General features: G+C 44.3%; 6 protein-coding genes across 6 annotated transcripts; 3 read left to right on the plus strand and 3 right to left on the minus strand.

The window, feature by feature from the left end:
• Positions 1-617: 617 nt before the first annotated feature.
• MELLADRAFT_68217 (uncharacterized protein) lies at positions 618-2,009 on the plus strand (the record flags this gene model as incomplete). Its single annotated transcript, XM_007416747.1, has 2 exons — positions 618-1,715; positions 1,779-2,009. The coding sequence occupies 2 exons, from the start codon at positions 618-620 to the stop codon at positions 2,007-2,009; spliced, it is 1,329 nt and encodes a 442-aa protein (XP_007416809.1).
• An 869-nt stretch (positions 2,010-2,878) lies between these two features.
• On the minus strand, positions 2,879-4,489 carry MELLADRAFT_75850 (uncharacterized protein; the record flags this gene model as incomplete). Its single annotated transcript, XM_007416768.1, has 3 exons — positions 2,879-3,238; positions 3,326-3,813; positions 3,906-4,489. The coding sequence occupies 3 exons, from the start codon at positions 4,456-4,458 to the stop codon at positions 3,206-3,208; spliced, it is 1,074 nt and encodes a 357-aa protein (XP_007416830.1).
• A 1,208-nt stretch (positions 4,490-5,697) lies between these two features.
• Positions 5,698-6,552, minus strand: MELLADRAFT_112289 (uncharacterized protein; the record flags this gene model as incomplete). The annotated part of the gene is made up of 3 exons (XM_007416821.1): positions 5,698-5,982; positions 6,065-6,400; positions 6,484-6,552. 3 exons carry the CDS (start codon positions 6,550-6,552, stop codon positions 5,698-5,700), a joined length of 690 nt encoding a protein of 229 aa, XP_007416883.1.
• Positions 6,553-7,590: 1,038 nt separating this feature from the next.
• MELLADRAFT_45599 (uncharacterized protein) lies at positions 7,591-8,956 on the plus strand (the record flags this gene model as incomplete). The annotated part of the gene is made up of 5 exons (XM_007416737.1): positions 7,591-7,631; positions 7,701-7,848; positions 7,920-8,284; positions 8,379-8,483; positions 8,561-8,956. The coding sequence occupies 5 exons, from the start codon at positions 7,622-7,624 to the stop codon at positions 8,695-8,697; spliced, it is 765 nt and encodes a 254-aa protein (XP_007416799.1).
• A 2,753-nt stretch (positions 8,957-11,709) lies between these two features.
• On the minus strand, positions 11,710-14,305 carry MELLADRAFT_93993 (uncharacterized protein; the record flags this gene model as incomplete). The annotated part of the gene is made up of 10 exons (XM_007416785.1): positions 11,710-12,067; positions 12,134-12,255; positions 12,364-12,423; positions 12,477-12,560; positions 12,618-12,764; positions 12,829-12,951; positions 13,020-13,217; positions 13,295-13,473; positions 13,550-14,082; positions 14,277-14,305. The coding sequence occupies 10 exons, from the start codon at positions 14,303-14,305 to the stop codon at positions 11,710-11,712; spliced, it is 1,833 nt and encodes a 610-aa protein (XP_007416847.1).
• An 8,915-nt stretch (positions 14,306-23,220) lies between these two features.
• Positions 23,221-25,427, plus strand: MELLADRAFT_68221 (uncharacterized protein; the record flags this gene model as incomplete). The annotated part of the gene is made up of 5 exons (XM_007416748.1): positions 23,221-23,235; positions 23,579-23,863; positions 23,955-24,299; positions 24,755-25,149; positions 25,367-25,427. The coding sequence occupies 5 exons, from the start codon at positions 23,221-23,223 to the stop codon at positions 25,425-25,427; spliced, it is 1,101 nt and encodes a 366-aa protein (XP_007416810.1).
• Positions 25,428-25,506: the final 79 nt, after the last annotated feature.

Genomic DNA, 25,506 nt, shown 5'->3' on the forward strand with positions numbered 1-25,506 from the left:
TGTAGAAAAAATTATTTTTATAAGTCTTTGTTGAATGATATTTTGAAAAACTTTTCTAGAGATGATTGTCTTAGAATGTTGAAGAGTAGTATAACTAAGAGAAAAAAGAAAAAGAAAACATTCCTTAAAACCGTAGAGAATACGCTTATAAGGAAAAGGGACTAATGTCAAGTGTCTAGAATAGAGCAAGAGAGTGGGTCAGGTTTGGAGACGAAATTTCCTCTCCAACTCCTAAGCTGAACGCCACATCTCTGTGTCACTGGCCCCGAGCCAGCGGGCTCGGGCCTTTGGCACAGAGCCAGCGAGGGACTTGGTTAAGTTCGCAGGCTTGGGGGTAAGTCACCATTACAACTCCAGCTTTTCCTTGTGAACTAACCGAAAATCCTCCTCAGATCTATAAGCTGCTTTGTTTCTCATCAGCTGAGGAGGATTGAAGCTGAGCACGGCTGGGCAATGTAGTGCCGTAAATGCCTCCTCAGAGCCTTCCTCAGTGAATATAAGAACATGCTTCCTCTACATAAACATGTTTTACCAACTTACATTTGACTTCATCACGTCTCGTGAACCCATTTCCACGTACATTGTCTAGGACTTGAATACTTCAAAGACATCACCATATGAGGCAACGCAGCTCGTCCAGCTCCAAAGCACGTTCCCTTTTACGTGCTCCATCTCGGTCTCTCGCACCGGGGAACTCACCACGAAAACGCAGAGGGTCCTCCAATGTTCCGGACGTTTACACCGAACCAGATCCCCTTATGATTACTTCAACCTCAAACTACCCGCCATCAACTTTGAGGCCTACTGCATCATCATCTGATCTCCCCCAAATAACATCGACGGTTGAGAATTCCAATTGGATTTCGCAGCGCTGCGTAATTCTGGGTACAAATGATAAACCTCAAGACTTCGTAGCCACGGGTACGGTCTCATACTTTCCTGAGAAGGAGTCAGTTCCAGAGCTGGAGGATATCAACGATCCGAATCAAAACCTTGATCGCTTTGACAGTTCTAAGACGGGGTCCAGTCTTCATTCAGTTCAAACCGATCAACAAAGCCCCTCTAAATCTCGAAGCGTTGAAGATGATAATTCAAAATTCACGATTATGAAAGCTAAATGTGTAGAATTTATATCCACCACAGCTAGACGTGTTCAAATCAAAGACACCTTTGCATCATCTGAACATATTTTCCCTAGACAGAATCAATCTACAACAGAAGTGGGATGTAAAAATATCGAGTTAAATTCTTCTAGAGGCTCGAAATCTGAAAACAAACAATCATGGACTAAGATGCTTAAGAAGAGGACTCATAACTTGGTAGGCAAAAATGACGTCTCTAAAAATGAACATGAATCTATAGATGAAGAGTGTACAAGAAACAACCAGAAAATACTCAAAAGATCAAAAAGAATCGAAACTCCCTGTGAACCCGAAGAAATTCAGGATCCTCTTGCTCAATTTAAGATTGCTGTAATGCAGTTTGGAATTGAAAATACTAGACCTAAATTAATTAGTTTAGAAGAAGCTCAAAGAAACGATGAACGTCGAAAAGAAGAATTTTCAAAATCTCGTTGTAGCACTTCCAGAGCTTTAACACGTCCGGAAGATATGGATCACAGTCTGCATCAAAAATCAGTATCATTGAACAAAAGCGAGAGCGAAATTCTACCAACGGATGATGATTTTGATCATCAAAAGACTGGAGCACTAAAGGTAAATTTTGTTGATTTGTTCGCAGTAAGGATTATATGATTAATAACTGAAACCTTTTGACAGTCTTGTAATGAACTCATTGCTCCTAGTGAGGCTCAACATCACCGCGACCAAGAATCTCAAGGTGAACCAAAGGACGCGGGCGTCCGACTCCCAACAGTCACGAAACGGCATGCCTCAGGCTCCGTTATCACTGAGATCCAAACACTCAAAAGACGACGCTCAAATATTCAAGCACACGCACACGTCCAAGAGATCCCGTATCGCAGAAAACACACCTACTTTGAAATTTGATGATAAGTGTCAAGGATCATCATGCCGTTTGAATTCTATCTAGATTTGTAGTATCATTCAAAAAGACGTACCTTCATTCATCTTACCCTATTTGTTTAGTCAGAATTGTTTTTAAATCTTGTATAGGAGAGACCCTGAAAGGATCTCAGATGTCAACAATGACATGACTCTATAATAATTTGTTTTTATAATCAGTTTTTACCTACATGATTCTGTCTTGAGAGTGGCTACTAAAGGAGAGATAAATGTGTTGCGTTGATAAAGGAAATGAATTGGAGTCCATCTGTCAGTCGAACAAGCGATATCAGCTTGAGAGAGAAAATAAGCAAAGTCAAAACATATATCGACATAATAATGACTTCAAGTAACTTGGTGCGAGTGTCATTTTGGTTTTTTGGATATCCTATTTCATATGCTTTGATAAAGGACTAAAGATATTCAAACAATGAATAATCGGATGAGTTCATGGAGCAAAGGCATCAACATGTGAAATCCTACAATGAGCATTTTACGAACATGTTTGACAGCCCTCGGTTCAAACATTGCTTTGTGCTTCTCGAAGCCCAATTCATAAGAACGTTTCTGTGCGGGCGTTTTGAGGCTTTAGAAGCAGGTCACAACTTTCAAAAACTCAGCAACCGGTTCATTTAATTTGACCCATTGTTTTATTTCTATATTTGGACCATCACTGCACAAGCACGGCACCTATATGTTTCCGCCATCACAAGTCAATGAAGCTGCTCTTTGGGCCCATTTTGGAAGGCAAATATCGGGTCGATAACACTTTTCAGGGTGCATTGAAAGTCGGGAAGTCTGTTCACAGCATCGCTTTGATTGACAAACTGAGTGCTGCAGCGGTACAACTTTTTGGAAACCTGAGCATCAGATCACTTTTGCCAATACACGAAACAGACTATCAACAACTTGCATTCTTCCAAGTTTCAGCTGGCCTTTGCGCGACATGTGATAAATATTAGGGCCAGAAGCTTACAGACGAGGAGTGTGACAGGGACATTTGACAGGAAGTTATAAATAAAATAGTAATTCGAAGATAAAGCTTGATTATGGTGACTGAGACGCTTATCGAAAACATGTGTTGATGCTGCTATTACACTTTTACAAATGGATACATAGGAGTGAGAGATGCAACATGAATTGAGTCATTTCATGTTGACCAGCGGTAGAAGACAGCGCTGCTAATGTGCAGATTTCAACGAGGGTAAATTGCGCTGTGTTACATCACATAATCAGTTTCAAGTAGTCTGCCTCATTTCTGATGTTGGAAAGGATGATTATGTACGGATTTGTCTACGAACCCTTAATTTATGCATTGCATCATCGAAGACAAAAAGCCACACACTCATTTTGAGCGTTGGATTAACCAGACCGACAGCCGGATTCTTGGGAGCGGTGAGGAACATTGTTGAATGTGAATGAAGTTGCCATGAAGCTTTTAGCCGAGTCCACAAGCTTCGAGTTCTGCTTAGTGCCTTGGTAAGCTTATCTTGGACTGTTTTGTACCGTGTGGCCAAAACGCGAGCACGAGCGCTTCTTCGGGCCTGAGCTATCCGTTCAACTTCTTCCTTTCGCTCTTCCGCGCTTCTCAGTGCTAGTTCATGAACTTCGGGTGCGAAGGGATCGTCGTGGATGAAGCCAAGGGCTCGACGATCCTCTTCGATCTCGACATTCAAGGTGTGCCAACGCTCTGTGATATCCTCAAATCTACGCCCAAGAGCTTCCCAATCAGGGACAGGTAGATATTCTGTGAGGCGAAACCCGACTTCTTGAGGTTGGAATAGAGCAACTGCAGATGTATAGGCGATTCGACGCAGAGGTCGAAATGAAAAAAGTGGGTAAGCCAGACGTGTATCATTGTGAAACCTGGGTCAGAATTACCTTTGGTGGCTGTGACCTCGGCGGCGTGGGACGTTCTAGGTTGACTCAAGGCGGAGGATGGATTTCTGTGCGCTTCATGCCATTGAGAATTGTGGGACAGAATAGGCGACTCAAGTGAACTATATGAATAGGAGTCGCCCCCTCGCCCGGTCCGCAGTGGCTGTTCCGAGGAAATAGCAGGCGATGAAGGTGTTTTCTTGTTCAGTAAATCGGCCTGTAGACCTAATGGATCGTAGATCAAGCCTATTGGATTCTTGATCTCCGAACCGAAAGATAGATCTTCTACCGCCGTTTCGACAACGGGTATCGCTTCCGATGAGCGCTTATCAAGCCGATTCCCAAAGTGTCTTGCTAGCCGAATGCTTGTTCCAAGCCGCCGGTTGGGTTCTCGCCGGACTCCAAGTGTAGGTAGGATCGAATCGGTCACTGGTTTCTCTGAGTTCACTTGCAAAGGCTTGAGATTTCGGCCGATCGAAAGTCCGCCGAGATAGATCAGATAAAATGCGAGGAGACCTCTAAAAGTCCTATGGCAGCGTGCTTTCAGGAAAGTCATTGTGGAAGTTGGTCTGGGAAGAAGTGTCTTGAGGGAGAGAGACGGATCAGCATGATGTTAAGCATCTTAAATCGTTCGAACAGCATCGAACTGTGATTTGAAACCTGGACTAATTTTTTCGACACTCGATCTATGTATGCATGTTCCCCTCTGGGATATTTTCTTCCGCCTTCTTCCTTCTTTACTGCATACGATGTATCAGAATGTATCTTTACACTCCTCACAGCTTCTCACCACGTCATGACTCATGACTGCACCAAAGCTCAGAAATTTGTTGGTGAGACGTGAAGGACATAACGCTAAGCTAGGACTTGTCGCTGCCAAGCTTAACTGAGCCCCTTTGCGAGCGCGTTCACTACCATCTTTCTGCTGAACAAAGTGAGGAAAAAACAAATACTGGCCAGTCACCTTTCAAGACCTTACTCAACATCTTCAAGATTTCGACATCAAATGACTTAAATCTGTCGGAGATTGTAGGTGCAAGATAGTTGAAACCACCAACACATCAGACAACCAAATGCATCTATTCTGCTGCATGTAATTTCTTAACAAGTTGCAGAAAAGGTTGAGATTTTGGGCCTCTTCTTTGCTAGCCAATTCATCCGTAGAACTCACTGCAAGCAATTGCCAAACCTGTGTTACCGGTGCTAGAAATGATACTCAAGAATGCGAGCCTATGGAAACTTCAACCCGAAAGCCAAGGTCAAAGTGCTGCATATGCATCGAAAATTATCGGTCAGGGCATCCAATCGTTTTTCAAATGATGTCTTGGGAAGAGATTTATTTTCAATATTCCAGTTTTTGTGTCTTACCCATGAATGTACATACTACAATTGGCTTTCAGCTGGAATCACAAATCCTCCAAGAACAATGTGACTCTAATACAACCGAGGTCTAAGAAAGGCGCCTGTTTGGGGTGCCCATACGGAGATGGACACGAGGGAGAGGAGGTGAACCGATAGGGCTCAAGAAGAACATCTGAGAGGAGGCAAGTGAATAAAAAGTGCTGATCATACACGACTGAGCTCATCAATTGGTCAGGCTGAGGACGAATCGGGGAAGCAAGGTGGAGAGTTCAAAATTCTCAAAAACAAGGATTAACGTGGTCTACAATTTCGAAGAAAAGCAAAGGGCCGGGCAGGCTAATCAGAAGAGATAGCTCAAATGAGCAGTAGAAAGAAAACAAGAGAACATGAAAGATGAACTGGTAAGGTGGCAATCAAATCACAGATCCTTAGGCTATCCCGTTTTATTGGTTGCTGCACCTGAGGCGGGTGAAACAATTGCTGTCCCGTTTGCTGTAGGATCAGTTGATGTACCATTTGTCGTAAGACCAGTTGATGTTCCGTTTGCCGCAAGACCAGTTGATGTACCGTTTGTCATAGGATCAGTTGATGTCCCGTTCTTCGCGGGGGCTGGTTTGTCGGCGTCCTTGCCAGGCTTACCGTGCTCTTTGGGTTTCTTCTCATCATGGCTTTTCTTGCCGTCGTGACTCTTCTTGTCATCCGGACTTTTCTTGTCATCCTAACCAATTGCAGCGTTGACACAATTTCAGTAAAGAAATCAAATGTATGAAAAAATAGAATTCCAGAAAATGAACACAAACCTTTTTGCCATGACCCTCATCCTGTTTCTTGGCTTTTAGTTTGGCGAGCTTCTCTTCTTCATGAGCAATTTCCTTTTTATATTTGGCAATTTTGGCCTCCAATTTATCAATCTTGGCTTGAATAGAGTCTTTGGATGGGGTGGCTGTACCATTCACGCTCGAAGTGCCATTGGTCGAAGGACTGCTTGAGTTGCTGCTTGGGAGAGGAGAGCTACTGTTGTTCACGTTGGTGCCATTGGACGAAGGGCTACTTGAGTTGCTGCTTGGCATGAGAGAGCTACTGTTGCTAGTGTTGATGACTCGGGTGGAGGTGTCGACATCAGAAGTTTGTCGTGCCTGAAGTGAACAAAAAGACGTCAGGGTGAATTCTCAAGGCTGAGGCCCATGGCTAAAAACAAAAGTTGCGGGAGTTTACTGACCCCGATAGTCGAGCCATAAGCAGCTGAGGCGCTGAGCGAGACGGCAAGGCTGATCAAGGTGAATCTCATATCGAACGTTTCTCTGAAGGTGAATGCGCAAAGACGTGTGAAGTAAGGAAGATGAAATGAAATATGTACAAAGTTGGATAACTTGAATGGAGTTGGTGAAGTAGATGAGTGGATTATTGAACAATCGGAGGTCTCGATGGAGGTCTTTATACCAGATCAAAGACCAGCGTGCAACCAGAGCAGAAATGGTCTCTCCCAAGTTCACCGTCTGATGGTTCGTGGACCATAGAGATCATAGTCGGCGAATGTGGGTCCAAGTGGTTGCCTGTCGTGGCCTGCGAGCCCATAGACTTGACTGAAGCCCCTCGCTCGGCAGACCCTCAGAAGGGCTTGGAATCGATCGTGGATTTGGCGTGAGCTTCAACTCTCAAGGGTCTTTGCGGCCGCATGGGAGCTTAGTTGAGCGTGTAGCTCACCGTGGTTTGAGTGATAGGCGAAGCAATCAGATCCACTCCTTGCTATGTGGAGCCTATTTGCTGTGTTATCACGGCGACAAAGCGAGTGAGGGGCACGACCAAGCAGACAAGGAGTAAGCTTCCCTGGACAGACGTAAAGGCGTTCAGTGCTAAGATGAACTTTTAGAGATCCAAGGCTATAGCGAGACTTTCAGCAATGCATCCAGAAATTCACCAGCATGCATGCACCCATCAGCATCTGACGGGTTATCAATGATTTTTTGTTGCAAGAAGGCTCTTGGACTCTTTTGTGCCACTGACAAATGCTCATATGCATTTGAATCAGCCAGCATGCACCACATCGCTTTTATTTGGTCAGGTTGAGAAGAGAACGAGACTGCGTTTTGACTGTGATAGCGCGAGTGTGCAATGGCAAACAGTGCAACGGAGGTATGTGCAAGACCTTTCACAAGTGCAGGGGCTGACAGCTGTATATTGTCTGTGACAGAGACAGCCCTAATCGCATGATACTAGGAGAGTCAGATTACGGGGGTACCGGTACATGAAATTTAGACCGACGCTGTAACCTAACTGGAAACTCTGGATCCATTTACTCCCCGTCTCCTTCTAGCTCACCCAATAACACTCATCCTACCTCTCACGTGTCGCCGAAAATGGGTCGAGGTACGCATGGCTACAAGAGTCGTTATATCATCCCTCTTGCTAACAATCCTCTTTGATATTGTACTCTAGTTATCCGAAATCAACGTAAGAGTGGTGGTATTTTCAGGGCTCACCAAAAGCACAGGATCGCTCCGGCTGCCTTCCGACCACTTGACTACGCAGAACGCAATGGTTACATCCGTGGTCTGGTAAAGGAGATCGTCCATGAACCGGGACGGTAAGCAAGATTATAGCAGAATCACCTCGAGCACCGGAAACTCTGACATCGCTTACCTGTAATTTTCTTAGTGGTGCACCTCTCGCTCGTGTTGTCTTCCGTGATCCATACCGGTACAAGATGCGAACCGAAACCTTCATTGCCACCGAAGGACTATCTACCGGTTCATTCATTTACTGCGGAAAGAAAGCCAGCTTAGCCGTCGGAAACGTCCTTCCCGTAGGATCTCTCCCTGAAGGTACCATCATTTGCAATGTCGAGGAGAAGCCCGGGGACCGTGGAAGCCTCGCAAGAACCTCCGGCAATTACGCCACCGTCATCGGTCACGATCCCGAGACAGGCAAGACGCGGGTGCGACTTCCAAGTGGCACCAAGAAAACCGTTGCGAGCGGCTCTCGTGCCACTATTGGTATCATCGCTGGTGGCAGTCGTGTTGGTAAGTTGCACAGACCGTTACTCATTATGGCGAGCATCAGGAATCGTGAAGATCCCAATGGCCTCTGACCCACTTGACTTGATTCAACATTTAGACAAACCCATGCTCAAGGCCGGTCGTGCCTACCATAAATACAGGGTCAAACGTAACTGCTGGCCTAAGACTCGTGGTGTGGCTATGAACCCCGTCGATCATCCTCGTACGTTCTTTCTGCTGATGCTGATCAACATTGCCCATACTGACTTCAATGCTGTTTTGCTTGTGTTTGCATTTCAGACGGTGGTGGTAACCACCAACACATCGGTCATGCTTCTACCATCTCTCGAAACGCAGTGTCTGGTCAAAAAGCCGGTCTCATTGCTGCTCGTCGTACTGGTCTTCTACGTGGTACTGTGTCAAAGAAAGAAATTTAATCGATGTCTTGATGCGCAAATTACTACATTTTACATATGCTCTCTTACGCCCCTTTCGATGCTCTATGCCTTGTGGCCTTATGGGCTAGCCCGGAGCTTCGATACCTCGGTCAAGCCGTTATCCACTTTATGCCTCTGACTACCCTGCTTTGGCCCCAACCAAATCTCACTAGTTGTTCACGGATAAGTGTACTCAGTCTTTGACTACTAGTTTCGTCCCAGTCTTTGAATGCCAGTTTCTTATATAATGGTAGGCTGGATATCTTTTAAGATAAGATAGTGTACTGGGTCTGACTATGCGAGCCAAGTCCGACAATTCTTGATGAGCCAACATAATGAAGCCGAGATTGTGATTTTCTAAGTAATACAAGCCTCATCAGACCCACCATGTCTGTATTGCCTCGAGTCATTGGTGTTCTATTAGTGTTGACCAGCACTGATGAGTTGATTTAACTTAACAAAGTCCCTCGGAGCCTGCGGAGAGGGACTTACGACTAATCGTCGTTTTTGGCTTGAGAGCTCCACCGTTTATGTCCTATCACCGTGTCCGTATCCGTGTAGCACGTCCACGTGCACACACCAAATACTTTCAATACATACTTGAAAGACCCATTAAAGAGGTCTCCACAATAGGCATGTCTTCCCTTTGTCAACTGGGACGTTGGCACTCAGTTGACCCCAACTGCTGACAAAGGATCCCACAAATTCTTTTGTCAAATTGTCATTCACAAAGGGTGCTCGGCACCGATCTCAGACTAAAGCCTACCAAACAGCTTTCTGTTTTTTTTCAAAACTCTCCGTGTGTGCACGTCGACGTGCTACAAGGATACCGACATGGTGTATTAAGTTGTCTTTTGCATATTCCCGCTTCCTTCCTCAATAAATCCAACTGCTTGTCATTATCAATGTTGTTCAGTCTCATCTTCTACATGTGTAGAGATCCTGCCGATTCTTAGTCAATGCTCCAACCGTGATTCGCTACTGCTTAGCTACCACCTGACGCCACAATTGTACCATGTTTTGTCCTGTAATTTCTTTCCTCAGCTGCTTGTTTTTTTTTCCTTTGATTTTCTCTTTTTCTCACATTGCCCAGCGCCGGAACACCTTGTTCTACAATTGACGCACAACATTCCATGTCCAGCTCTGTTTTTACTCATGTTGTCACCACTTTCTCACAGTGTGTTTTTATGCCCTAGGGCCAGGTATTGCACTAGAAATAAACTCATTTAAAAAAAACTGTTGAGCCTTCATGATTGCAGTAAAAATGCCCCAAAAGTCTTCACCGCCAACATATTTACCTTGGATTTTTCAATCCGAGGTATTATTGGATTACCAACCTCCGACAGAAGCTGTGCGAGGTTTTGATCCGAGGCAATTCCCAGCGCAGAAGATTACCTTGGACAAAAACCTCCGACAGACCTTGTCCGAGGTTTTACCTCCGATGATGCCTCGGATTCCGCAACCCAAGGCATCTATGTTGGCAGTGCTTATTGTGGGCTCCTTTTTCAAGTGCTTATGTCTGACTTGTAAGTAGGATTGCAGCCTGGATTCACACTGTAAAGTGATTTGGAGGACCTAACCATGTCCAAAAGTCACAATTCGAGCCGGTGTTGTAAAATCCTACCAAGGACGTGGTAGAACACACCAACCACATTCCCCAAATTATGAGGGTACAAGGATGTGTAGAAGATGATACTGAACAATTTTAATAATGACCAACAGTTGGATATATAAAGGAGGCAAGTGAGAAAATGCAAAAAACAACTTAAGAGGACTTAAGCAGTGGAGCTCTCAAGCCAAAAAACAACAATTAGTCATTCCCTCTCTGAAGGCTCCAAGGGACGCCCCAAGAGGGACTTTGTTAAGTTAATGAGTTGATAGAGTGACATCGATACCGGAATTGCTCCGATAGTACCAATTTCACCCCATCCATGTATTGGAGCGGCATTACCGCTATGACAGAAGCAATATCACTCCGATATTTTTTTGAAAAAAACTCTCAAGATATCGGAGCGGTTAAACCGCCCCAATAGCGCTATATAGCGGCAATATGGCACAAAAAAGTATTCAAAGATTCAATTTCAAGAAAAAACCTATGTGTCACACAGTTCAGGCATATAGGGCTTGAAGAGATAGGAGTGTAGGCTGGGGGGTATGTGAAACAGAAAGTTTGACAAATTTAACTCCACCAAAATGTGAGTAGAATGGAAAGAATCAAGACCTTTGATTGATTGGGAATGTGAAATGTGAATTCTTAGCCTTTCTTTTTACCGGTTTATCTGTAGCTTTAACTTTCTTCTTTGCAAGTCCATCTAAATACACTTGAAGAGCCCTTGAAGCCTCTTCAAAAGATCCATCGGGCACAATGCCCTCTTTCAACTAGGCTTGAGAACCAACTAGCTGCTCCATTGTTTTGGGAAGGAGACTAGGGTACAAACATTGGCAGCCGCCAAGAATGTACGCTCACAAGCGCATGAGGTAGCAGATACGGATACACCACGAACCCCCCAAAACGGGTTGGCAACCGTTCATAATTTTCGGTTAACAAACGGTTTTGGCTTGGTGAGGCCAAAACCGTGTTTCAACTATCCTCCGCCCATCAGGATATAAACCGGTTTTATGTTCCAGGTTTTACCCTGCATATACACCGAGTTTGGCCTAAGTTGCACACCGTGTGAACACCGATTTTGAGGTTTCAACTCACAACTGCAGCGGTCCAGCATTTTTGCTCTTGCTCGCGCTGTGGGTGTCACTGTCACTTGGCTCAAAGAACATAGCAGACTGGCCAGGCCTTTGATTCACATGATAACAAATGGACAAAATGATACATACAAGTAGTAAAAAAGGATGAAAATCATACATGATAAAAGAAGGAAGAAAGTGATACTATACCATATGTTCTGGTTAACAATACAAAGGAATGAAGAAATAAAGAGATAAAGATAGAGAAAATGAAAATGATACATGAAGGAAGAAAGTGATACTATACCATACATAACAGAACTTCTCAGCTTATTCTTCGTCATCAAACCCCGCATCCTCATCGATTTCTTCATCTGATTGTTCATCTTTGTCATCTAATTGTTCGTCGTCATCATCTAATTGTTCATCGTCATCATCTAATTGTTCATCGTCATCATTATTATCATCATCTACTTCATCGTCTACTTTATCTTCCGCACGGAAGGTCATTTCATGAAGTGCTTGTTGCTCGGGCACATTATCACCCCAAGTTTCATCAAGATGATCCATAATTTCACAGATGTCAGTCTCATTTGGAAGTGGGAATGAGGTGAGGGGTCTGATTTCCGCCAACGTCTTCTTGCCCTTGAATATCTCATTGTCTTCCGTTAAACACTGAATGGCGAACCTGATACAAATTGGTAATCAGCAAGATTACCATTTCAATTCTATGTACAGAAGAGAGATTACTTACGCGTGTCCATACCTACTGCTTTGAGCTCGCAAAAGTTCTAATTTTTCGTCCACAACGCTCCAAAGGGTCGCACCGTCCTTGTATTCTTTCTTGTAAAAGCCCCAATGACAGGCTTGCATCCTCTGAGGTGAGATAAATAAAAACCGTAAACAAATTAAAAATGTCTCTCTGAGTGGAGGATACATTGGACGTACAATGTAAGCATATCAAGCCTGTTGAAGATGTCCTACCTGCTCGTCATTGCAAACTGGCACTCGACCACCTATTTGACCGGTTGCTTTATCGTGAAGCTATGTCAAACCAGTCAGCTTCAATTGAGTTGCAATGAATGACTGGGGCTTACATTGGCGATAATTGTATTGAGCGATGGTACACTCCCATTGCCTACGGTGGCGCGTCGGCCGGGCAGTTGAATATTTTCGAGAAGCTGCAATGCAAAATCAAACGGTCAGAACGTAAATCAAAAGAAGAGGAAAAAACATACATTTTTCTCAAATTCCTTTCGCACTTCTTTCAAAACCACATTTAATAATGTCTTGAGGGCCTTGACATGTGCGGTTTTGGGATTCTTGCCATAACCACGTGGAAGTAACCTTTTCTTCCAGGAAGTGGAATTTGACATGACCGCATCCTGAAAGAGTTCCAAGTATCCGACTTCAGTAAGATGATACAAAGATTTCAAGAGCAAGACTTACCATCACTGCAGCATATAGAGAAAGCGGCAGTGTTGCCTTGTTGCCATGCCGATTCTTAGTTGCAGTGTAAGCCTGCAAATTGCCCCGTAAAATCGTCTTCCATGCAGTTTGGCGAAGAGATTTCTGTAACACATGTGATTGTCATATTTGATCAATACTTCAATATAAAAATATAAAAGGCGCGCACTTACCCGAAGTTCCAAAGAGTCCTCTTTCGACAGCCAAGGAGTCGCGGGAGCTGCGTTACTGGAACCCCCTTTGCCGTTTGATACACTTTCACGTAGGTCAGCAATCTGCTGAGTGATGTCATTATGTATTGATGTCATGTGTTGACGATTCGCTAGGGCCACAGTAATCGAGGTTATGAACTGATCGTCAGGCGCGGTTACCTGCAAAAATGAATATGGTTTGGTTATTATTCTGAGGTAGGTAAAGAGAAAAGGAAGGGATTGATTTGGATACTTACATTGCATAATTCACGTCCCATTCCCATGTAGTGGTTGTCTAGATCAAAACGACAGGCATTTCTATTGTAAGTTTGTAATCTGGAACCCTGTAAAGGGACAAAATCTTGGTGTGATGGTGCGGTATTCCTGGTGTTGCGCCTTTGTACATATTCATCTTCGCCGTACTTGTGGGCTTGGGCTAGGTCAGAAGGTATTAGTCAGTAAGAGAAGAATGAAAGAGAGAAACAAAAGAGGAAATCAGAAAGAATACATACCAATTTGACTTGCTGAAGTAAACGCAAACGGTGCCAATTCGTCGGCGTTGATCGGAGCTCTTGGAGCTCTTGGAGGAGGAGAAGAAGTGGGAGTGCCATCACGTCTGTGTTTGTCTTGGTTTTCCTCTTCGGGTTTGGAGAAGACTTGACTACGAGAAGGTGGCCTCTTGGTGACCTTTGATCCCTGGCCCTGGCTCGACTTCTTTGAAATAAGCGGTTTGGTGTTAGTAGTCTTGGTTTTCAATACCTTGGCCGGAGGTTGCTCCGATGCGGCTTTATTTCTCTCACTTGCTCGACGTTTGGTTGCAGGTTTAGCAGGAGCCATTGATGGACCCGGGGTTTTGGCTTGGCGTGTACGTCGGTTCGTGCCTTGACTCTGAGAGGTGGTTGCTTCGTTTCTTTGAGATGAGGTTTCTTGAGTCTTCTTCTGGGATTGGAGTTTCTTTGGTGGAACGGGGAAGAAGCGTCGATGTTGTTGAGACATGATGAATCGATCGAAGGCGGTTGAGAAGTCGATCGAAGGTGGAGAAATTCTGAGAAGAGGAAATCAACACATAGGTCAGCGGCTGGGAGATATGTCACTTAATTTGGTGACATTCAGTGTGTGACAGGCGTGATCACCTCAGATACCCATATCAAAACAACAAAATGATGACTATACGATAGATTGAGAGGAGAAAAAGTCAGAATAATGTAATGAAGAGAAAGAAGATGAGCGAAATCTGACAAGTATTGGCCACATTGATCTTGAGGCATTGTCACAAGAGGGAAGTGGGGAACACCCGAAGGGAAAAACACGAGGAATCATCAAATGCTGTGATCCACGTCATAACCCACATCCATGTCATTATAACCCACAAAACTGGGATGTATTCTTTGAAGCTCTTCTTGACGCTAGACTTGAAGAGCTTCCAATGTATCAAATACGCAAGATGCAACTTCAGGTTCAACAAGGGACACTAAAAAAGCTTGAATACAAAGGAAAATGTGACTTTGCATTCATTACACTGAAAAATATATACATTCGAATGATGCTCAATAATAACAATCTCTTTGCAAGAGGACAATATTGAAATGAATTTGACTGAAAGGTCCAAGTGTACCATGAAATCTCTTATCTTGATTTCCTCTTCTTGCTTGTCTGCCCACTTTGTTGTGATGCTTCTTCTTTCTCCTTCAATTTCTCTTCTTTCCTATCGTGGTCATCTTTTTTCTTTTGTAACGAAGCTTCCCACTTTTTGATGCCGGTAGATACAGCTGTCTTCCATTGTTGCGCCGTGACTGCAGGAAATTTGATGTTTGCCCAATATCGATGTAATTCCGCCGCATAAAACGCTCCAGAGTTGATGACAAAAAAGCCTGCCTCCTCATGGACCACAACATGCTCTCAAAGTGTTGAAACTCGCCTTTCGATGATCACAGGTCTTTCCTTCTTGACAACACAGCCACTTTTGTGGCAGTCGTGCTGGACGTTGAGGATACCCTCAATGTCCTACAAATATTCATTCATCACTACTTCAGAGTGACAAGACGGTGCGTCAGAAACTTACAGATGGATTTATCCAGACTTTTCCCGCCATTTCGACAATTTCGCGCATCCCATATAATTCACTGACTTTTCCAGTCTTGTACTTTGTTACTTCAATTTTACACTTTTCAGCCGCACATCCCCCTGCAATCCATATCTTGTTAACTCTTCCAATCATCTTGTCTGACGTATATCGGGTGAGCAAATGCGCTGATTGAACCTAAGAATTGTAGAGGGAAAATTTGAAACATGAGATGAGTTTGATTGAGAGGGTCAGAATGCGATCAGAAATTGAGCATACCGAGAGAAAGTCTCCTTCTCTGAAGGACTGATCATTCTTCAAAGTAAATGCCGATAATACCTTCCATTTTTTTAATGGGTAAGCTTCCAATATCCCTTTTGGAATGTGGGACTCGGGTTAAGATGGTTGCATGGGGTTGATTCCTAATTGAATGTTGAAATTAGTGATCAAGTCAAAAAATGCCAAACAACGGAAGTTACTCACTGCCTATTTTGTACTTCTCTGGCTCATTCCATTTCGAATTATATCCCAATGCCTTTTGGAATAATATGTTAGTTTTGAACAGTTCTATTACCTTACAGCCAGCCTTCATATAAGTATGTGCACCACGGTCGTACAAGAGGCTGGCTGCTGTCACTGACCTAATGAGACGATGATTATTGAAAGAGTTCGCAATGTCTTTACTGGGACTTAAATGGTTCGAATGGATAGAAGAGTCGCGAGTGTTGCCATTATATCCTTCGAAGTTTTCGGTCGCAAAAAGGCATGCAGGACCATATCTTTCTATTGCGTCGCAGATGTGGATTAACATGTGAAATTTCGGTTTATTGCACCACTGAGCTGAAAGTTGTAAGATTGCTCGAAGAAATCGATCGATGAGGATTCGAAGCTCTTTGACGTAAGCTTTGATGTCGTGAATACCAGTTTGGAATATGTAAGGGGCGAGATGAGATAACACCGTCCAAGCCTCGCACTGTTTGTTCGATAATGAGCAATGAAAGAAAATAAAGGGTGCTGATTGCAGCACCACACGAAATTCCTTTCCTGTCAAACTGAGAAAGTGGTTAATCATGGATTTGGGTTGAATGGGAGGAACATTCAACCCAGAGGTGTTGAAGGATTGCCATCGACCCCATACGTCGTTCTTTTCCTTAGCAGTCAAGCGCTCCATTTGATCACGTAAAAAATACTTTGAAGATCCCAGCAAGAGCACGTGTAGAATTTCCACGGGGGTGTTTTTATGACCATCAAAACCTTGATTGCAGTCATAGAAGGTGTTAGTAAAGATTCCTCAGTCACGATGGACACCTTTGCACTGACCTTTCAAGCGCAGGAAAGGATTGAAGAGACGCTCTCCAAAAGCGTTGTTGAGTTCCTGGCACATCGCTTCCACGTCTGCAGCCAACAGGTTTGGATCACGATGGAAGTCTTGTACACGTCTTACAAAGACTGTATTCAGAACATCTTTGATGCCGAGCTTTCCAGATTCGGATTCAAATGAACCAATTGTCCCTGGCTGTTGTGCCAACGTCCAGAGGTCCTCCGTCCCTTGCTTGGTCTCCGACCAAATCCGTGTAGGTAGGCACAACTGGGATTCAGAAAGTAATCTCTGTGAGTGATCGTGATTAAAAAGAAGAGGAGAAGGCCAATCTTACCTTGCGTCCACGTTCGTCAACGCCCACAAAGTTGCTCACATACGTCGGTGACCTTTTCTTGACCAATGTTGCCACCTTCAAATCACATACACAACAAGGCGATAGAGATACTGTTGGGTTCATCGTGTTGGAAACCTCGGTGTGCATCGGCGAGTCTCCTAAGTGACACAGTACCACAGTCATCACAAAGACTTCGGCCTGCGCCTGATGATCGTAGGCCACAAAGCCATTTGTGGCAATGTCACTGCATGATAATCATCAGTGACAAGATTACGATCCAAAAAAAAGTGAGAAGATCAATAAGGATCATGCAAGATATCACAATCAAAAACCATTCAAATCACTTGCTTAAGCTCATCAATCAAAGGGTCGGCGAGCTCTAGAGCTCCTGCTGTGTTGGATGTCGTCAAGAAATGACAGTTGTATTCTTGATTGGCCAATTTCGGAGGCAAACCAGCGAGCATGCAATAAAAAGCGATATGTTTGTTCCAGCGTTGTGAAATGTTTCCGGACAAATCATCGCAATACAAAACCATAGGAACGTGGCGAATTATCTTGCCTTTAGCCTTTTTGCGCCATGGGTTCTGTAAAGGAATTTGCAAAAACCTTCCCGCACCGACATCCTCTTGAATAAAACAAATTAGTGAGTGATCTCAAACAAAAGAATGATACATGAACGAACCATACATCGAATCCCCACAATACGCCTTCATCAAGATGTCTGGACGTATCTCAATTGCATCAAAAGCCTTCCAGAATTCCTTCACGTTGATTGCTGATAACATAGAGGAGCTGAAATCTGAAGCTGAATCGAAGTACACACGAATATGTTGAGTACCATCTGCGTCCGTTTGAATGCTTTGATGGGCAGGAGTACACTTTGCAAAGGTTTCTGTGCCCTCTTGATAATAAAATTCCGGGATGACGAGTGTTTTTGACTTTAGCTGGACAGGCTCAAATAAATAGAAGTGTCCTTGTGGTAAAGCGACCATCTGAACACGCAGATTCCGGTCTAACTCCTCCCTCCATTTCCGTGATTGGCCAAATCGGTCAACTTTGTCAGTGATACTTGGCAATTCAGGCATGAATTGAAGATTGTCGCAGACATATGGGTTTGCTAATTCCTGTGGGAAGATTCATCAGTGATCCAATAACTTTTGAGGACACATATAAACAGCGTACTTGAGAGAGTATTTGTTTGACTTTCAGCGCAAACGAGGTTCTTCCCAAGGGACCAACCGTCTCGGAAACATCGAACTCATATTGTTTCTTCAGTCTTCGGCGAAGGTTCTGGATGCTTTTGTATCCTGGAAGCTTGACACCTAAGAGGCCGACGTATGAACGAACGCGTTCATATTGGCGTTGTGACATCGTTGTGCGAGTTGATCCCAGAATTAGTAAACCAACTAATTGCTGGCAAAGTGTGATCAAGTCAGTGAAACAATCACAAGGACGCTTCCGACCAAAACCAACCAACCAACCTCTAAGCTTGAGAAGGGAGCCCAAGGTGATTCATCGTCGGCCATGTCCTTCTCCGAGCTTTCAGGTTTGTCGTCATCTACATCAGAGGCAGCATCGCTAGGATCAATTTGATCAAGTTCATTTGAGATATTGTTGTCCTCTGTGCGATCAACGTTGTGATTGATGTTTTCGAAGGTTCCTGATTGAACACGAGTCCAGAGATCAATGAGTGTGCGCTGACGCATTTCGAAGTCTTGGTCATAGACAACATTGTCTGACTCAAGAATTGGAGTGATGACCATTGCATCATTCTGACCATTTGAATGATCTGAATGATCCGACTCAGAGGGGGGGGGGTGATGAACCATGGGAAACTGATTGTGTCGGTGATCTGTCCTGATGGGCAACAGTCCACTGACGAAATCTCTCTATGTGGCTTTTGTTTCAACAGTGTCTTTGGATAGTGCCGGCTTTCATATTTCGGATTCCACCACAAGCGTCACACGAATATAATGTTTTGGCACCTGGGCCGCCATCAACTTCAATGAAGCATGGAGGTACGCCGCCAGGAAGAACCATGCTGAGAAAGAAGAGTTCAAGGATAATGAGGGTGATTCAAAATAACGAAAAATAACAAAAAAACATGAATAAGATTGCCAGTGATGAGGCAATTGGATAAGTGTTCTTCCTTTGACGAAAGGGAAAATCATCCTGAGGTCAGGGTACGCGAGAAACCGAATCCGAACGGGTGAGCCGCCGCCGTGGAAACCAGAGAACAACTGGTTGATCTTCGCGGTTTTGCGAAGAGTGGATCAAAAGCAGTTTGTGAACCGCCTTTAGGTGGTTGACTGGCTGTATTGATTAAACTCTGTGCAAAAACCGAGCTGGACCCCGGGGCCAAACCGATATTCCTACCTGCCAAGAACCAGGTTTTTTCGAAACCCCCTAGAAACCGGTTCTCAACAAAAAGGGGGTTTGTGGTGTAATAATCCCGAGCAAGTATTGAGAGGGTGGGGAATTGGAATTGATGCTCCTGTTTGTGAGACGACAGTACATTAGCTATGTGAAAGGAGAATAATACAACAAGTTGAAAAGGTGAAGATGAACTGTTACCAACCTTCCACCACTCAAGCGGTGTTTGATCCTTCCTGATACGGCAGTGACCCTTCAAATAGTTGTCTAGTTCAGAAGCAGTTGAAGGATTCTCATTACCACCATTGCCAACACCAAAGATATCAAACTCATTGGCCTTGGTTTCATTGATTTCATCGGGTGGTAGAGCTTGATCAGATACGGTGGAATCTTCAACAAGGTTATTGAAAGCATGATCAATGGCAACTTGAGCTGAGACTGCGTGATTGGCATAATGGATTGAGAAGAACTGTCCTTGGAATCATGGATTGAGAAGGGTTGCCAGCACAACGGCTTCACAGTTGACGGCTTCATCCTGATACTTTCTCAACCATTTGATCATGACATTAATTGGTTTGTCAATACTCGGAAAGAGTGACTTGGCTTGAAGATTCTCGAGTTTGCTGATTACGTGTTTGTATTTGGCCAGGACAAAGCATCTGGTAGGACCGTTTCCTTCCACGCGGGGAGTTGCATCAACAAACATCCAAGGAATTGGGAGAGAAGGTGGTAAGTAAACCAATAATGGCAAAACAAAGATGAAGACTTGACTAACCTTCAACACCTTGTTCACTAACTCAATCACATTCCAATCTGAAGGCAAGATTGTTACACCCTTGAAGAAACATGCCTTTTGATCTGCTGAAATCATAGAGTTGATGACCTGGAAGGAGAAGTGATTAATAAGCAAAGAGTCTTTTGAGAGACATTACAAACAAGCTACGTACCTCCTGTGTCTCACAGACAATTTTTCTACTCTTGTAGTGACTGTTCCACCTTGTCTTGCAAGGTCTTTTAACCATCCTAACTGTGTATCCTAACCTGGTAGCATGGGTCTTGAAATCGCATTGACGGGCTGCACTGCTAGCAATCTGGCTGCTGACAGTGTCAACCTATATGTAAGGAAAGAATTGAATAAGTCAAATCTTGGGAAAATTATAGAAAAGGGAATAGGATGGAAACCTGCACGCTTACTTTTGCAAGAGCTTTCGCAAACACATCAGGTCTGTCAGAACCTGGAGCACCCTCATCTGTATCTTCTTTGATGTTGTCATCGTCAACTCCGTCTGGAACAGCAGGCAGTCCAAACATATCCTCCTCTTCTGATTCTGTATTGTCTTCAGCATCATACTTGTCGCCATTCACCTCAAGCAATGGAATTGGGAGGGATATCACATGAGTACTTGGCTTCACATCACCAACCTTTCGACCAAGAGCTTTGAGTCCATGCCCAACCACAAGGTTGAGCTTGTGAGTGTAGCATTGTATATGGTGGGTTGTTCCGTCCCATTCAGATGGATCGTCAGCCGCAGAGAACATTGCTTGAAGCTTGCCAGCCATGGTAATGTTGTTACCCCCGCTGTTGGTCGTCTGAGCAAGCATGTGAGGCAGACCAAAAGAAAGAAGATAAGAAAAAAGAAAGAAAGAGAACTGTAAAAATTAAAAGTGATAATGGACTTATCTTTTTATGAAGTCCGTGTCGAACCAGAAAACATCCAATTGGTCGGGCCAGGAGACCCCCAAAGTGGCGCCATGCCACCATCTTCAGGGTAAGATGAGTCCATCGGTATTCCCAGTTGGAGTCGATATAGTTTGCAGTCGCTCCAACAAACGCATATTGGTTACCTTTTGTGGTCCATATGTCGTGTATAAGACAGAACTTCCCCTTGTTTTCCTGTGTTCAAATTAATGGAATGATGTTAGTGCAACAGATCAAAACAAATTTTAAATACAATTAAAGATTAACTTACAAGTACATTGTTGATTGCCTTATTGTGCAAACCTGTAAAGAGTTCCTTTGATTGCTTGGAGGCCCAAGTTGATGATCAAACCACTGCGCTTTGGTTGGCAGTGTGAAACACAGCTCAAAGGCTGGGGTCTTCAAAATGTGCCCATGGCAGTGCATGGCGCACAATCCACATTGCCAACATTAAATTTAAAAGATCAACACTAAAAGCAGGCCCATTAAAATGAGAGGTGATACTGGAATTTTTGTCCTTCTTCAAAGCGGCCGGCTTTTCAGAATAGCTTGGTGGAAGTTTGACTCCTTGAGCAATGGCTTGATGCCTTTCAGTACACAATGGTTGTTTCGAGTTGCCGTCTCAATGACCCCATAAATTCCAATAAGTATCTTCCCCTTTTGTGTAAGTATTACAACACCATCAACACTTATATGATAGACCCTAGGTAGAAGAGACAACAATAGTTAGTGCCTGATTTTGATTAACATAGAAAGGAGAGTCAAGAGAGGAGAGTGAATTCTTAAAAATGAAACAACTTATACCTTTGGAGCTTTGAAATAAGTGAGAAGATCCATCACTCTAGCTCCTTGTACTTGGGTATAACCCAAACTCATATAAGTCCAACTCGCGTGGCCCCGGGGTACAAGTACCACGTACCTCCAAGCGCCAGCGAGGGACTTACGGCTAATCCCAAAATTCTGGCGTGAGACTAGACAGGGCTTTTGCCAAAAATCTGTCATCTCACTTTCTCGCGAGTTCTACTTATCAACTCATAAAAAGTTGATAATGAAAATCACGCGCACAACCTCCACTGTCAATTTGCCACACGCCATATCTATATGGCCCCAGGGGTGCAAAAGATGTGAGCAAAAAAGTGGTTGGCTCAAAACTCGGGGCCGCATTTTTCTACATGTGTTCCCAACGCTGCGCGTCAGAAAGGTGGGTGCTGGCGAGATTAAATCTTTACAGTCAAAACGGCAGTTTATGTTGGGCCACAAGAACTAAAATGCATTTCTCCCTCGATTCCATTCAAGCACCTGGACTGGAAACCGAGCCTGGCATTTATTGCACAGATAAGTATGGATCACGAGTGAACAACTGAGATAATGTATGGCAACTTACAAACCCTTCATGAGGTGTGGCCAAGGACTCCTCGAAAACTCACGTAGAGTCATCAGTGTCCGTGGGCTGCTCGCCTGCATTGATGTTAAGAGCATCAGCCTGAGGAACATCACGATCCAAGGTTTGATATCAGTATCTATCCCCAGAGATCAACCAATAAAAACTCACCTGGTCCTGTATGAAAGCTCGCCAAACAGTTTCCCCATTTCCAGCGTCATATATCACATCTCGGATGCTCAGCAGGATATTTTGGATTAATGTCCTGGACTCCGGGGTATCCCCTCACAGATCGTGGCGGCGCGGTCGTCGGCCAAAGAATCGATGGTTGAGGAAGTGGAATATGAAGCCCCAGACACTCATGGAGCAGTCCTCGATGAAGCGAACAATTTCAACCGTTTGGCGAAGTACGGTGGTGGTAGTTGGGGAAGAAGCGCGGTTTTTGGCGACAGAGGTAGGAACTGGACCTTCATATTCCGCAATGAATGACTCGACAGTCAAGCCTTCTTCTTCAATATAGCCAGAAATCCTTCCTACAATCCCATCCATGTCTAGTAGTGGGTCTTCGTAAGGTCCTGGATTCATCATGATTATAAATATGGAAAGGAATTTTGAGTAGGGGTAAAAAGCGAGGTGGAGGGTGCGATCTCGAAAGAAAGGTTCTTTTCAGTAGTCCTACTCAACTAAGGCAAGGAAATGCGATTAGCCTCTGAAAAACCTCCCCCATTGCTTGTGGTCTGAAACAGAGACCTTGGAATGTTTCCACTAAAACCTCAAACACCAAACACTACTGCCTATCTGGATGTCATTGGTGAGACAATCCCAAAAGGCGGTAGTTCAAGATGCAATGTTAGTATATCAATACCTGAAACCCCCAAGGTCTATAATCCCACAATTGAATATATATCCCAATAATCATGGTGAGAATGGTCTGAGAAATCAATTGATTTCATCACACGAGGGATTATTGTACCCAATGAGGTATTCGCGCTCATGCCATCCAGCGTGAATGAATGGTCAAGATACACGTATGTGGTCACTATCAGCAGAACACACAATTAGACTCTATTGTTGAAACGTGAGGAGTCGGTTAGTCATTTATTGAATCACATGGATGTGATTCTTCAATTTTGTAGCACTGCGTGCCATACTGAAAAAGTGCTACTACACTGGTTTGATGATGTCCACGCCCGTTGTAGATGCCGGCTTTGAACGTGACTCACCGTCTTTTGTCATCTGTGTCTCGTAGTCTGTCACCCGCAAAAGATTGCAATTCGGATTGCTTACAACGGAACATCTATAGACCTTTGTTCATATATCTTATTAATTACATAGCCTCAACAGCAAGACAATTATATACCAAGATATTAGACAAGATTGATGAATCCCAAAGTTCCTACTGAGTCCACAGAGGATTCGAGCACTCTTGCTCGCACCCTGCTGGTGTGCAAATATCTTACTAAACTCGATCTAACACCAAAACAATTTATGGTTACATTTTTGTCTAACACCGATAAAGAGTTGATATCTCGACGTCGGCTCATGAAAACAGGCCTGGCATTCCTGCAAACTCGCTCCATCGTTCGTAATTTGGGCAAGATGTCCAGGTCGTGCGAAAAAGGGCGAGCGGACTGGGAGAACTTGATTTTGGAAGAGGTCAGTTGGCCAAAAGCAATTTCATGAAAAGGTTAAGCTTGACCGGTTGACCAATCCCATTTTTCAGGCTTTGACTATTGTCAATGCACAGGAAGTCCCTCGCGGACATTTCCCTGGGGGTGCATACGTCAGTTCCAAAAGAATCACTCCGGACTACTTCAGCAAAACCGCAGAAACCCTGCGGGAAAATCAGGTGGTCACCGGAATGTCATTCCTACACTCACTCATTTGGGGGAAGCTGGCTTTTAGTTTGAATAAACTAAACCTTCACAACGAGGTCGATGTGGACGACGAAACTGTGCCGCATGATCTTTCTCAAGAGTTGACAGAGTCTCCTGACTCTGCGATCGATGACGAAGCCACGGTCATGTCGATGGAAAACCTGGTTTATGTCAAGGCGTCGAAAACAGACCAAGACACTCACAAAATAACCAAGGTATGCTGGTCACTGCTTTGGCCGTGTTTGATCGTACTCAGTGAAATGTCTGTTGTTTGTCGGTTCCGGCGGTGTAGCTGCCAATCATGGTATGTGCAATGATTGCAATGTGCTGCAATCGACGGGCCAACGCTGTTCCCCTGGCGCACAGTCTGATGACTTACGCCGCTGGGGTTTCCTGTTGAGTTAATGAATGGCTCAATGCACACGGCCTCACTACTTCAAGGAAGACCACATTGTCAGCCATGCACCATCTCCGAATGGTACAACAGGATCGCACAATGGCATTGTTCAAATTAAATCATAAACTGTTACCTTTATTAGTATATGACAACATTGACATTGCGTTGAAGATTCACAACACTCGCGTGGAAACTTCGTCACGTCTATTCCACGGACCTTGGGGGTTTTATGTGGTTGTTCGTGCTTGCCTTCAGGTGAAATGCACCAAAGAGGCTGTCAGCCTTGCCGCGTTTTTAGATGCGATGGCGGCAGCGGACCGCAAAGCCGTATCTCTTTCGTTGTTTGCACCTAGCGTAGATGAAGCTGAACATTGGGTCAAGGTAGTGAAGGCTCAAATCTCAAAAGCTTTGAAAGAATACGCGGCTTACATCCCTGGTGCGCCGGACCCCCGAAAACTACCATCACTTACTACGCGACCACCCTCAGTAGACCCTATTCCGATGCACCAACCAAACCTTCATTTCCTACAAATGATGGATGCCCCGGATTCTTCAGCTGAAGGGGTATCATGTGTCATTGATGCAGTAATAGCGCAGATCGGTTTGGACAAGAGCAAATATGCTCAGAGTCTATTGGTTGCCAGTGGCGATGTCGGATCGAACCAGTTGTTGGAGAGTCTTCGAAAGAAAAGGTTTCCACCCATTGATTCTGTAGAAGGTATGCAATGGGTACTGTCAATTTTTGGCGGTGCACACACAACGTGGAACTTCACCAAGGCTCTATTGACTCACCATTGGGGTAAGTCCGACAGCGGCGATGACACCGGTGCGTGGCGGTCATTATTTGCTTTAGGTGGTGAATACAAAAAACCACCGGCATCACAGGACTTCAACACAATCATGCGATCCGCGCGCATCCTTCATCAAGGCAACCTATCCCATATAATTAGGTCAGTGGTTCATTCAGGTCTACATCAATGAGGCAAACTTAGCTTGGATTCTTTATTACAGCCACACTTTGGCCT

Source organism: Melampsora larici-populina, assembly GCF_000204055.1.
Source record: "Melampsora larici-populina 98AG31 unplaced genomic scaffold MELLAscaffold_64, whole genome shotgun sequence".
NCBI lineage: Eukaryota > Fungi > Basidiomycota > Pucciniomycetes > Pucciniales > Melampsoraceae > Melampsora > Melampsora laricis-populina.